Raw genomic sequence first — 12891 nt, 5'->3', positions numbered from 1 at the left:
TATATATATATATATATATATATATATATTGAGGCCAGTAACCTGATATTTAAATTCTATTCTATTCTACCTAGAATCATTCAAAATTACCAGAAATAAAATTAATAGTTTAAAATGCTACATGTGAATTCAGGCATGACAACATCATAAAGTGCACTATGAAAAACGGATATTCATTTTGAGATTTACTTGTTATTGAATGATTAGTGTTTTAAAAGTGAGTTAAAAAAAGATGACAGAAGTCATTTAAATGTAAAAATAGATGCAAATAAGCATGCACAATTAAATATACAATTTCAATTTCATATACAAAACTTTTTTTACAGCAATTTTAAATTGAAATAAAAACTCCTTGACATATATATATATATAATTTTTATTATTATATATTAGATTATTATATAGTTAACTTTATGAATATTTATAAAACTTTTCTTTTGACATCCACCAAGATGGCTCAAAGTTCATGGATTGTGATAAGTCTAAAACTTATCAAGAGAACACCACTGAGCTAAGAATACCACAAATAAAGAAAGTCAACTGCTAGTTTCTTTACTGTGTGCAATTTCTTTCTTTGGTCTGTGGATGGGTTTATTTGTGACCGTAGGCAAGTAGACAGACAGGGCCATTCCAGAGTCCGAAAGCTCTCCGTTGGCGCCCATTAGTGCGAGCTGGCTCAGAGCGGAGCCATTAAAGTCCACCTAAGCCCACAATCCCTACTTACAGATGGAAACAATTGTTCAGTATTTACTCTGCGAGATTTGTAAGAGGAAGGTAAGGGGAGAGGAGGGGAGGAGAGCGCCACTTGCCTAAACACTGTTTAAATAGAACGCAGGGCGAGAAATCCAACTAAAACACGTGTGAAATGAAGGAGGTCGAGGAATAAAGAGATTACTAAAGCAGAGCCTGAGCAAAGATGAGAGAGAATGAGACCTTGTTTCCACAGACCGACTAAGAGGGCATCGTAGCTCTGTCTTCAGTCAGAGTGCAGTCCAAGGAAAGCTTGGCAATGCGACCGCACAACGACCTATTAAAGCATCAGGTCAGCTGTTTCTTGCTAGATATCCATGACTTTACCTTCAAAAAATGGGACATACGTGGAAAATCTTTTCTTTTAAACACAATTACAGATACAAACAAAATTTTATTTTAGAAGAAAACATCCCTGGGAAAACTCACTGTCATAATGTCCCTTCCTAAATGTTCTTTAAGACCATTTTTTTCACAAAAATTTTTTGCTAGTCAGGTGAAAACAGTAGATTTAAGCTGTCATGTCTTTAGCACAACAGTGCGGGTTGAGTTTCAGATCAAATTTAGCACTGAACCAAAGCAAGAGCAATAATATTTGCTCGCAATGAAGCAACCGACAAATTATTCCCATAAAGGGTGCTCAGTCCCAGACAGGTGAAAAGTGATGCATTAATGAATCATGCTGCTGAATCACTGTGATTCTGCTTTCTTATTAACATGTATGTAGTCTAAACAGTGCTCTCATTCACAGCATTCTTATAATCGGGACTTTCCAGGTGGTTTGTGAGTCAGAAAAGAAAGAAAAGGGAGGGAGTTAATAACAAAAATTAGATACAGGACGATGTTAATCATTTCCAACTGCTTACATAAGTTGATAGAAATATTTTATCAGAAATTTGATCCTAACCAGCACCACGTCTATGGTTAGGTTTACATTTGTGTGGTGACACAGCACAATGAAATCTCATTGGTCCAAAATCCAGCTCCACACTGTTGTATAGGTGCATTCACTCCATGTCAGAATTACCGGAATTAACTCTATAGTGCTGTTCTGTCATTTTTGACCGAAAAAATGTTATGTTTTGGTTTTTTAGAATTTTTTTACTTCATCGGAATGGTACGAAACTTGGAAAAGGTTTTGGCACTTTTATACTTCTAAGTCATGACCGGTGTTTGTTTTGCTCTCTCCACTGTATTTCCGCGTTCACCTACGTCCTACATGTGGAGCACTTTTTATGATGGATGGATGCACTTTATTTTGCTTCAAAATCTCGATCACCATTCACTGCCATTATAAAGCTTGGAAGAGCCAGGACATTTTTTTTATATAACTTCGATTGTATTTGTCTGAAAGAAGAAAGTCATATACACCTAGGATGGCTTGAGGGTGAGTAAATCATGGGGTGATTTTCATTTTTGGGTGAACTATCCATTTAATGTAGCTAGCGGAGTTGAACACCTATCTAATGTCCAACAAAAACACTATGTTGATTAACAAAGCATTTGCACAACTTTGTGTATTGTGGTTTTGTCTATTGATTATTTGAATTACACCAACTCATTTGGCATTAATAGTGTTGAAATTCAAACGCATAATTCCGAGTTCTAAGAAGAGAGTTGCACAGGCTATGTTTACACTAGTGCATTTTCGTTTTAAAACGGCGTTTTAAACTGAAAACGATCCTCGTCTACACTGGCGTTTTCACTGCGTTTCAGAAACGATCTCCGTCCACACTGCACAACCGAAAACGCATGTCACACTCACACATGACCATTCATGCAGGTACAACAATGAGCATGATGTTCTTGTTTACACGGTCGTCAAGGATACGCAGAGCGAATGTGGTCCGTAAGTCTCCGTTTTGGTCCGTTTACACTGAAACGCAACCCCAGAGTTTTCAAACTAAAACGGGGTCTCGGAGAAAAGTAATTACAGTAATCTAGTGATTACGCTCGATCAAATATGTTCTAAATGGCTGTGATTGTGTCAGGTCATGCAGAACTTTCGCTTTCGTTAGGAAACTATGTTAGTAATCTACTAATCATATGGGTTTTGTCCATATTGACCCCCCTGACCTTGATGTATGGATGATCCTTGCATGTGGTGCCCCACTGCCGGGCACAACGCTCTTCCTTGCGGTGCTCATAGAACTCCGGGTTTCGGAGTATTGCGACCCTCCGACCACCGTAGGCTAGCGAGAATGCAGTGGTGCCATCCAGACGCTCCTTATCGGCGCTTGAGATGGGGAGGATTACCGGCACCGACAGGTTAATAACCCCACCTACGAACAGAGGACAGATGCATGGCACATACATTAACCAGACTGTGGCTTTGAAAAATCAACAGCTTTTAAAAGTCTAAAAAAGAATAGCTAAGGATCTATGGGGCGAGATAAGTAAAAGTGTTGAGTTTTCGAAGAAAGTAAGAGGTCCAGCACCTTGATTAAAGCAATATGAGCGGGAAGCTTTTAAAATCCATTTTCAGGATGAAACACACACATCATAGCAGAAACAGCTGTTTTCCATAAGAAAGAGCCCTGCGAGCATCCCATTTCAGCTCAATCTAAATTAAACTAGTATCAGGCAGCAACATGCACAAATCTGTCCATTTCATAAAGATGGCAGTCCGGTCCAACAAGAGTCCAATCGGGCATATTGTAAGGATCAAAACAATAACACAAGGTGTGATGTTCAGGAATCAAGTCTAATGACGCTGGTGATGTAATGCATGAACACCTAATGATCTCCCTTGCTGTATTTCCGTCACATCCATAACATCTACTAGGCCCACTTTTTTTTATCTTAATAGGTGTGTGTGAGTGTGAATGCATACCTTGAACACAAATTTGAATACTAGGCAAGACAACACACAGCAGAGTGTTATGAGGCCGTAAAACTAAATTGACACTTTTTGGAAACTCAAGTTTGGTGTGGGAAATTGCTGTAATTACCCAGTTCTATAAATGCGCATTATGGTTTAAAAAGCCATTCGCACATTTGTCATTCTCGTAATCAAAAAGGTGCCGACTTTTTATTTCAGACGATCGGGTTTCTGAAAAGCCCAAACTGTCTTGAGAGCATCTGATCAACATAACCCAAGCCGCCATTAAAACTATAATAGCTCTTTTATTTCCACCACTAATTAACATTTAAAATCCACTTGCAGAGCCTATAGATTCCCTCAGCTAAATGAAATGTATTTTGCGATTGGTCTCCCATTCCAAGAGGTTCTCCTGGTTCTGCACAGAAATTTGAAATATTAGTAGATTATTAGTAGATTCGGTAACACTTTAGTTTAGGGACCAATTCTCACTATTTACTAGTTGCTTATTAGCATTAACATATTACTAGCATATTGGCAATTTATTAGTACTTATAAAGCACATATTAATGTCTTATTCTGCATGAATGAGCATGATGTTCTTGTTTACACGGTCGTCAAGGATACGCAGAGCGAATGTGGTCCGTAAGTCTCCGTTTTGGTCCGTTTACACTGAAACGCAACCCCAGAGTTTTCAAACTAAAACGGGGTCTCGGAGAAAAGTAATTACAGTAATCTAGTGATTACGCTCGATCAAATATGTTCTAAATGGCTGTGATTGTGTCAGGTCATGCAGAACTTTCGCTTTCGTTAGGAAACTATGTTAGTAATCTACTAATCATATGGGTTTTGTCCATATTGACCCCCCTGACCTTGATGTATGGATGATCCTTGCATGTGGTGCCCCACTGCCGGGCACAACGCTCTTCCTTGCGGTGCTCATAGAACTCCGGGTTTCGGAGTATTGCGACCCTCCGACCACCGTAGGCTAGCGAGAATGCAGTGGTGCCATCCAGACGCTCCTTATCGGCGCTTGAGATGGGGAGGATTACCGGCACCGACAGGTTAATAACCCCACCTACGAACAGAGGACAGATGCATGGCACATACATTAACCAGACTGTGGCTTTGAAAAATCAACAGCTTTTAAAAGTCTAAAAAAGAATAGCTAAGGATCTATGGGGCGAGATAAGTAAAAGTGTTGAGTTTTCGAAGAAAGTAAGAGGTCCAGCACCTTGATTAAAGCAATATGAGCGGGAAGCTTTTAAAATCCATTTTCAGGATGAAACACACACATCATAGCAGAAACAGCTGTTTTCCATAAGAAAGAGCCCTGCGAGCATCCCATTTCAGCTCAATCTAAATTAAACTAGTATCAGGCAGCAACATGCACAAATCTGTCCATTTCATAAAGATGGCAGTCCGGTCCAACAAGAGTCCAATCGGGCATATTGTAAGGATCAAAACAATAACACAAGGTGTGATGTTCAGGAATCAAGTCTAATGACGCTGGTGATGTAATGCATGAACACCTAATGATCTCCCTTGCTGTATTTCCGTCACATCCATAACATCTACTAGGCCCACTTTTTTTTATCTTAATAGGTGTGTGTGAGTGTGAATGCATACCTTGAACACAAATTTGAATACTAGGCAAGACAACACACAGCAGAGTGTTATGAGGCCGTAAAACTAAATTGACACTTTTTGGAAACTCAAGTTTGGTGTGGGAAATTGCTGTAATTACCCAGTTCTATAAATGCGCATTATGGTTTAAAAAGCCATTCGCACATTTGTCATTCTCGTAATCAAAAAGGTGCCGACTTTTTATTTCAGACGATCGGGTTTCTGAAAAGCCCAAACTGTCTTGAGAGCATCTGATCAACATAACCCAAGCCGCCATTAAAACTATAATAGCTCTTTTATTTCCACCACTAATTAACATTTAAAATCCACTTGCAGAGCCTATAGATTCCCTCAGCTAAATGAAATGTATTTTGCGATTGGTCTCCCATTCCAAGAGGTTCTCCTGGTTCTGCACAGAAATTTGAAATATTAGTAGATTATTAGTAGATTCGGTAACACTTTAGTTTAGGGACCAATTCTCACTATTTACTAGTTGCTTATTAGCATTAACATATTACTAGCATATTGGCAATTTATTAGTACTTATAAAGCACATATTAATGTCTTATTCTGCATGAAGGAGGAGATGATTTCTAAAAGCACTTCTGAAAGTAATAGTGGCCAGTAGAAAAAAAAAAAGGTGCATTACACTGTCGAACGTTGCCATCTAGTGGTGCATTTACAAAACACAATGCATGAAAAAGATCCATGCAAGACAGTATGATATAAGAAAACGGTTTTAGCATAAGATCATGTGTTTACCATCAAGCAAACAGTTGAAGTGCAGACACTGCAGGTACTCTCTCTCCCTCATGAAGCCATTCAGAGGAGTGGCCCAGCCCTCAGCGAGCACCTGAACCCACTGCATGTCCACCTAACACACCAACACAGAACAGACAATAGCTGTTAGGATGTACACAAGTCATAATGGGTCGGCAAACCTTCTGCAGGAGTTTCAGATCTGAATTTGAGTGACATACAAGGTGGAAAGATACCTTAGTGATCTCCACTGCTGGAAGAGTCTCTGCATCAGCTTTGGCCAAGTCCAGCTTGTTCTCATGCACGTAGAGCTCCTTGACCTCATAGGATGCGTCCACAGGAACTATGTCCTGCAAACGGTCAAAACATTATCACACAGACATCATTGTCATTTATATCCAAGAAAAGGATAAGATACACTGCTAAGCCAACTTGCAACTTTTTCTACAAGAATCAGTGTTAAAGTGCAACTGTGGCCTTGTGTTAATTAAATAAGGATGTCAACGTATAGTGCATAGAAAAATACCGCATCATGTAATGTAATATTCCAAATATGATGTTTAAATGCATAAAGGCATCAGAATAAATCAATTTATTTCATTAATTCTATTTAAAAATGCAATTACTGTCCTGTCACCACAGAAATGCATCCATTTAGCCATGAGTTCCCATTGCTAAATAAACTACCGTTCAAAAGTCTGGAGTCAGTAAGATTTTTTTTTTGTAAAGAAATTAATACTTTTATTCAGCAAGAAAGCATTAAATTGATCAAAAGCAACAGTAAAGACATTTCTATTTCAGAAAAATGCTATTCATCAAAGAATCCTGAAAAAAATTAATCACTGTTTCTACAAAAAATATTAAGCAGCACAACTGTTTTTAACATTGATAATAATAAGAAACGTTTCTTGAGCACCAAATCAGCATATTAGAATGGTTTCTGAAGGATCACTGAAGACTGGAGTAAAAATTCACCTTTGCCATCACAGGAATAAATTACATTTTAAAATAGAAAACCGTTATTATTATAGTTATTTCCTCTCAGTGGATTTTATGAATAAGGTTTACACATGCAACAAATTTCCAATTGAAACGTGACTTCATACTAATCGTAGATTTGCAAGATTCAGATTAATATTAGAATATTTATGTGCACATAACATGCTCATTGATGTGACAAACACTTCTGTGGCAAGTGCTGTTTTACTGCTTGCAACCGGTCATTTGAAATGTGCATCATTTTGTAAACCAAGCAAGACATTTAGATCAAAAACTCCAAATACGCTATGCATATATATATACAGCATATCTGAGGCTCACACTGAATTCCCTTTAACATGAATAAATGGAGTGAACTTACTCTCTCCTGCAGGAGGTCTAGGAGCTGCTGGATGCACTCGTTCACACTGCAAGAATCCGTCTTCAGTACCAGTTCAGGGGCCTCTGGCTTCTCATACTCAGAATCTATTCCTGTGAACCCTGAGGACAACAGGAGTATATAACCCGTTATATTAAAAACACAATCCATTCATCAGCGGAAGCATATATACTTAGGATGCACTTCATGAAAACAGATTGTCATTCAATAGGACTGGAAACATTTCAGTTCTTAGTAGCGCTGAAATGATTTGGTGTTTTCTACAACTGTATAAAGCAGCTCATATGTGGTGTGCATGTATAATTTAACATGTGCATGAGAAAAAGACACTTCCTGCTATATACGTCAATCATTCTCATCACAAGATGTTAGCAACTTTCAGATTTGCATCTTTCCTGTATCGCTCTTCACCTGATTCACTCTTACTTAATCTGTAGCTCCACAGCAAAAGAAATTAAATATAACAAAAACAGCAGGAAACACAAGAGTCACTGAGTCACAGTCATTTCCTACCAGAAACCTGCTTTCCAAGAATCATCTCAATCTCTTCAGGAAACCAAGAGAGTTGTGATAAGTCACCACTGGTTTGCTAAGAAAGTTTTGTGTAACCTCTCATAAACCTTAAACCACTCATAAACATAAAACCACACACTGCTAATAACACAACCGTGTTCCCCAAGATGAAATGTTGCACACAACAAAAAGGCCACAATCTCCACTTTTTAACCATTTTGCAAAAGTCTAACAATTTTTCCTGGTATTTTTCTTCTTCACTGCCTCAAAACATTCCAAGGACACTATCTTGGCTCATTTAATCATTTCACATATTTCTGCACAAGCGGGTCACTGAAATTAAGAGAATGATTTGGGTTTGTTGTCACAGCACTTTAGGACTGACTGTCCTATTGACTACTGACCATTTGCAGATTAAATGTGAGCCATAAAACACAGTGAATCTACATCAAAAGAGTGAGTGAAAATAAGCATATCTGGACACATATTTTGTACAATACTGTATGTATCTCTATAAAATTGTCTTACCTCTGATTTCTCCAGCCCTAGCTCTCTTATAGAGCCCCTTCACATCTCTCTGCTCACACACATCCAGAGGAGCATCTACAAACACCTCAAAGAATGGAAGGCCAGCAGCTTCATGGATCTTTCTTGCATTCAGGCGGTCCTGTGGACATGCAGCAGATGTTCTTTAGGGTCTTCGTGAAATGTCTGTAACATACTTTGGTTAAAATTCCTCAATGGCCGTGTGAAACAACACCCTTTTTCCCTTGTCAAAAACAGCTCTGTTTCGGTGCGTCTCTCTAAATGATAATGAGCTACTGCTCACCCCGCCCCTCTCCTCTGTTTTTTGTGTATTCGCTGACCATCAAAAACAAAACTAGTCCACTGCTTCCTCAGTGGCTCTGATGTCGGGAGAAAATGAAGACTCTAATGTTCACTTTTATAACCAACTACAAAACACCTGCATTGCTTACGAGACATTGATGTTGCTACCGAGCACGGAGAAGATAGCGGACAGCGTACAACCGGCTGAGGGCAGAGATATGCTAATACTGGATCAGCAGTCATGGGCAAGGTCTGAGTAGCAAGACGTCATACTGCTGCTCATAAAATCAAAACAGCTTAATAATTGAGACCGTTTAGGTTTTTTGGGGATTTAAAAAAATCGTGTGAATGGATTTTTATCATTGTAGGGTGGTTATGTCCACACATTGCTAAGACACATTTATATGCAAATGTGAATTTGCATATAAAAGTGAATTTTGCATCCGATGTCCCTTTAAATTACATACAATCAGAATTTCATCTTACTTTTTGACCATATAAATATCAATATCTGCAAACAATTGAATATTTTTGCTTAGTTTGGGCCTCTGAGTAAAACAGGTGTTTTTTTCTTCCTTGAGTGTCAGTTCAATATTCTTCTAATTCATACTATATGAGCCATAAAGCCTGATGTATCAAATATAATAGAAAACATAAAAACATATGCATTTTTGTTAAAAAAAAAAAAAAGGTTCAATAAACTTCAATTTTCTAAAAAAATTTTTTTAATTTTTTCTGATTATTATTTCATTTGTCAGGCTTTACAGGTTAAGAAGTGTTATACACACACATACGCACAGCTCTGTATGTTTCTCACCCTGCTGTATGGGGAAATGAAGCTGGCAATGCACACGAGACCAGCATCAGCAAACAGTTTCACCACTTCTGCGATACGACGAATGTTCTCCTCACGGTCTTCAGGACTGAAGCCCAGGTTTTTATTGAGGCCCTGCCTGATGTTATCTCCATCCAGAGTGTAGCAGGGGATACCATGACACACGAGATACTCCTCCAGAGCCATGCTGACTGTCGTCTTACCCGCACCAGACAAACCTGAGGATGCAGAACAAATAAGTCAAGATATTTACAGACAATTTTAGATACAACCATGATGGAATCATCCAGTTGTTTATTTTCCAAAATAACAGAAGAGGGGTTGTCAGAGCACCTGTCAGCCACACAGTGCATCCTCGAAATCCTCCTCTAGTGCCGACTACCTGGCCACGCTTGTTTCTGCTCACATGATGGGCTTGATACGTCACATTGGTGGCTCTTTGCATTCCCTGCACAAATTGCAGGAAACACATTTGATTTATGTCACATTCATTTAATCTGTCTCATTTCTGACAAAGACCTCCTGTTTGACTGACTTAAGTGAAACACTTAAAGTGTTTTCAGTTGAATTTTGTTTGTTGTATTGCATTGCATATTATGAATGTCTCTTGGTGTTATGTTGTTTTTAATGGTCATTATTTTTAATTATATATATATAATTAAAAATAATACATATTCAAATGTAAAACACACAGACACAGACTTTTTAATGCCATAATACATACACCAAACAAATTGTGGTATCATGGTACCATATCCAAATAAACGTGGTCATTTTTATTGATGATATTCAAAAAATATTGCACACACCTATAAATCAAAAACACTGATTGTACTAACATAGATATAGAACGTGGTACGGAATGATTACTATATCTTTGTACCATGGTAATTACATAATACATAATACAAAGAATACCATGGTACACGTCCTAGAAGCCATGTATCATAGTAAACGTCCAAAAAGTGATGAAACTCGTATTTGTGCTGCCCAGAAATGCTGTCTAGGTGGACAGCACACTAGGGTTTAAGGCACAGGCAAAATGTACGCATAAAATTAGTATTCGCATCTTTTTCATGAATTTATCACAACTAAGGACTTCTATTACAGGCATGATTATTCTGGACTTCGCTTATACTATCAATTAAAACGGGATGGGTCAGATTCAGCATAATCAAAAACACCATATTCATAACACGAGGTGTGTTCTTGTAACTGTACCACATTAGTAATGCGAAACATCCCTCAATATTCAACCGCTAAGTTACTCACCCAGCTCTCAGGCGCGTTACTCAGTTTCTGCTTCTTACTCGAGTTACCAGATGTCTCCATTCTGAGCTGCTTAATTCACACTTGATAGATAAACAAATAAATTGTGCTATATATATTCGCAGGAGATGTTTTAATGAAGTGCCGGGTCCACTGGGTGGGTATTGAACTCCAATAGGAAGCGTAGAGGTTGACAGGCTGCGGCACGGGAAGTGATGGAGAGGCCCCGGCAAGTCCCGCCTCTAACGCGTCATGTCTCCGCCTACTGGACAATCGGATTGGTCGGAATGACTTCAAAGCCCATCGCGATTGGACAATTCAGAAGTCGTTCACATAGCCGTGGAAACCAAAGCAAACAAGTATCAGGTCAAGGGAGGGATACAGTCTATGGATCTGACGTGCAGGGGAAAAAATAACGCAGCCAATGATGTTCTGTTTTATATTTTGCTGTGTATAGATATTGTTCCTTTGTGTGGGCCCCACTGAAACAATAAAAATGAAAGAATTTCTATATTAATGTGTATATATATATATATACCTGTATATGAATAAATTTTTTCTTTTTTTATAAACAAAACAAATTTTAGGTAACCATCTCTTTTACATTTTTATGGTTTTTAATATTACTGCTGATACATTTATGTATGTATTTAAGTTAAAATTTGCTTGCATTATATTCTTTATTCATTGTGTCACTGTTTATTTGTGCATTGTTATTCACCGCATATTATAAATGATCATGTGTTAAAGGTTAATCAATGTATAAGTTAAAATGTATATGTCACAATTCTAATAGTGTTTTGCAGTTACATACTTACTTATACTTTATATACTTAAGTATATAAAAACGGTCAAAAATGGCATTTGTGTGAAAAAGTAGTAGAACTAGAATAGAATCAACTTCAAGTCACCTGCCATGTACAGTGCTTTTATTTTTATTAGAGACATGCTTCATAGTGGTACAACACAACTACATAACAAAATAAAAAGGATATGCAAAACAATGATAGTTTGTGTATACTCACTGTCAGAATCAGTTGAATGAAGCTCATGTTGAACATGCTGAAAGGAGGAAGTTGGCTCTTGACATGAAAATTTAAATGAGCTTGTATCTACTTGGAGAAGAACATTACCCAGGTAGCCAAAATGGTTTGGCCCGAAAATGGCCCAGATCCGGCAGGCCGGAAGAAATAACTCGGCCTTGCTGCGGTTGCCAGACTCGGCATGGACATGGGATGAATGACGCCCCAGAATCGGTCCAAATACACTGGCCCGAGTCCGGCTGCCAAAACTGAGACAACACCACCGGCATTGAGCCACAATCACACCGACGAGAAATGAAACACTTAGCCAGTACTGGTCCGAGTCTGGGTACTGAAACTGGGCCAACACCACCGGCATTGGGCCACAATCACACCGACGAGTGGCCCAATGCCGGTGGTGTTGGCTTAGTTTCAGCACCCAGACTCAGACCAGTACTGGCTAAGAGTACCATTTTGGTTGGTGTGATTTATATACTGTATATATATAAATATATATATATATATATATATATATATACTTACACTTACTCATACAGAATTACAACTTCTAAAATATGTGTATTAAAGACTCCTTCCAGTTTTTATATAAAACCAGAGCTTTGAATAATTTGTTTTTCCACAAAATGACATTGTTACCTTAAAATCCTTAAGATGGCATCTACTTCCAACTAAAATAAAATACATATTTTACAGTGTCCTTGTTAAGTCTACATGTACTTATGCATGTAAACTAAATATGTCACCTTTACAAAGATTAAGGGTTTGGCCCTTACACCATTTCTTTTCATGGCATCCCCACCTACTACGGCCTACTCCATCTGATGCACTGCCGGTACTTGCATTTCTTTGCACTGATTGAAAAAAAAAGAGATCAGTCGCAATACTATAGACCAGTAGTGTCACACTCAATTCCTGGAGGGCCGCAGCTCTGCAGAGTTTAGCTCCAACCAGCTCTAACTCACACCTGTTTGGAAGTTTCTAGTAATCCTGAAGACCTTGATTAGCTGGATCAGGTGTGCTTGATTATGGTTGGAGCTAAACTCTAGCACTATGTCAGCAAACTCACAAT

At 38.3% G+C, this 12891-nt stretch overlaps 1 protein-coding gene across 1 annotated transcript in view; it reads right to left on the bottom strand.

The window, feature by feature from the left end:
• Positions 1 to 10996, bottom strand: part of LOC107706845 (bifunctional 3'-phosphoadenosine 5'-phosphosulfate synthase 1) — a 19617-nt gene extending 8621 nt beyond the window's left edge. The window contains exons 1-8 of the mRNA XM_016510684.1: positions 10783 to 10996; positions 9844 to 9958; positions 9493 to 9728; positions 8376 to 8514; positions 7317 to 7435; positions 6193 to 6306; positions 5960 to 6071; positions 4444 to 4649 (exon numbers count right to left, since the gene is read on the bottom strand). Coding sequence (XP_016366170.1) covers positions 4444 to 4649; positions 5960 to 6071; positions 6193 to 6306; positions 7317 to 7435; positions 8376 to 8514; positions 9493 to 9728; positions 9844 to 9958; positions 10783 to 10842 — 1101 coding nt within the window. The 5' untranslated portion in view covers positions 10843 to 10996. The remainder of the gene's footprint in view (positions 1 to 4443; positions 4650 to 5959; positions 6072 to 6192; positions 6307 to 7316; positions 7436 to 8375; positions 8515 to 9492; positions 9729 to 9843; positions 9959 to 10782) is intronic.
• Between the last annotated feature and the right edge of the window lie 1895 nt (positions 10997 to 12891).

Source organism: Sinocyclocheilus rhinocerous, unplaced genomic scaffold (assembly GCF_001515625.1).
Source record: "Sinocyclocheilus rhinocerous isolate Xijiao unplaced genomic scaffold, SAMN03320098_v1.1 scaffold2056, whole genome shotgun sequence".
Lineage (NCBI taxonomy): Eukaryota > Metazoa > Chordata > Actinopteri > Cypriniformes > Cyprinidae > Sinocyclocheilus > Sinocyclocheilus rhinocerous.
This window is presented reverse-complemented; position numbering and strand designations above follow the sequence as displayed.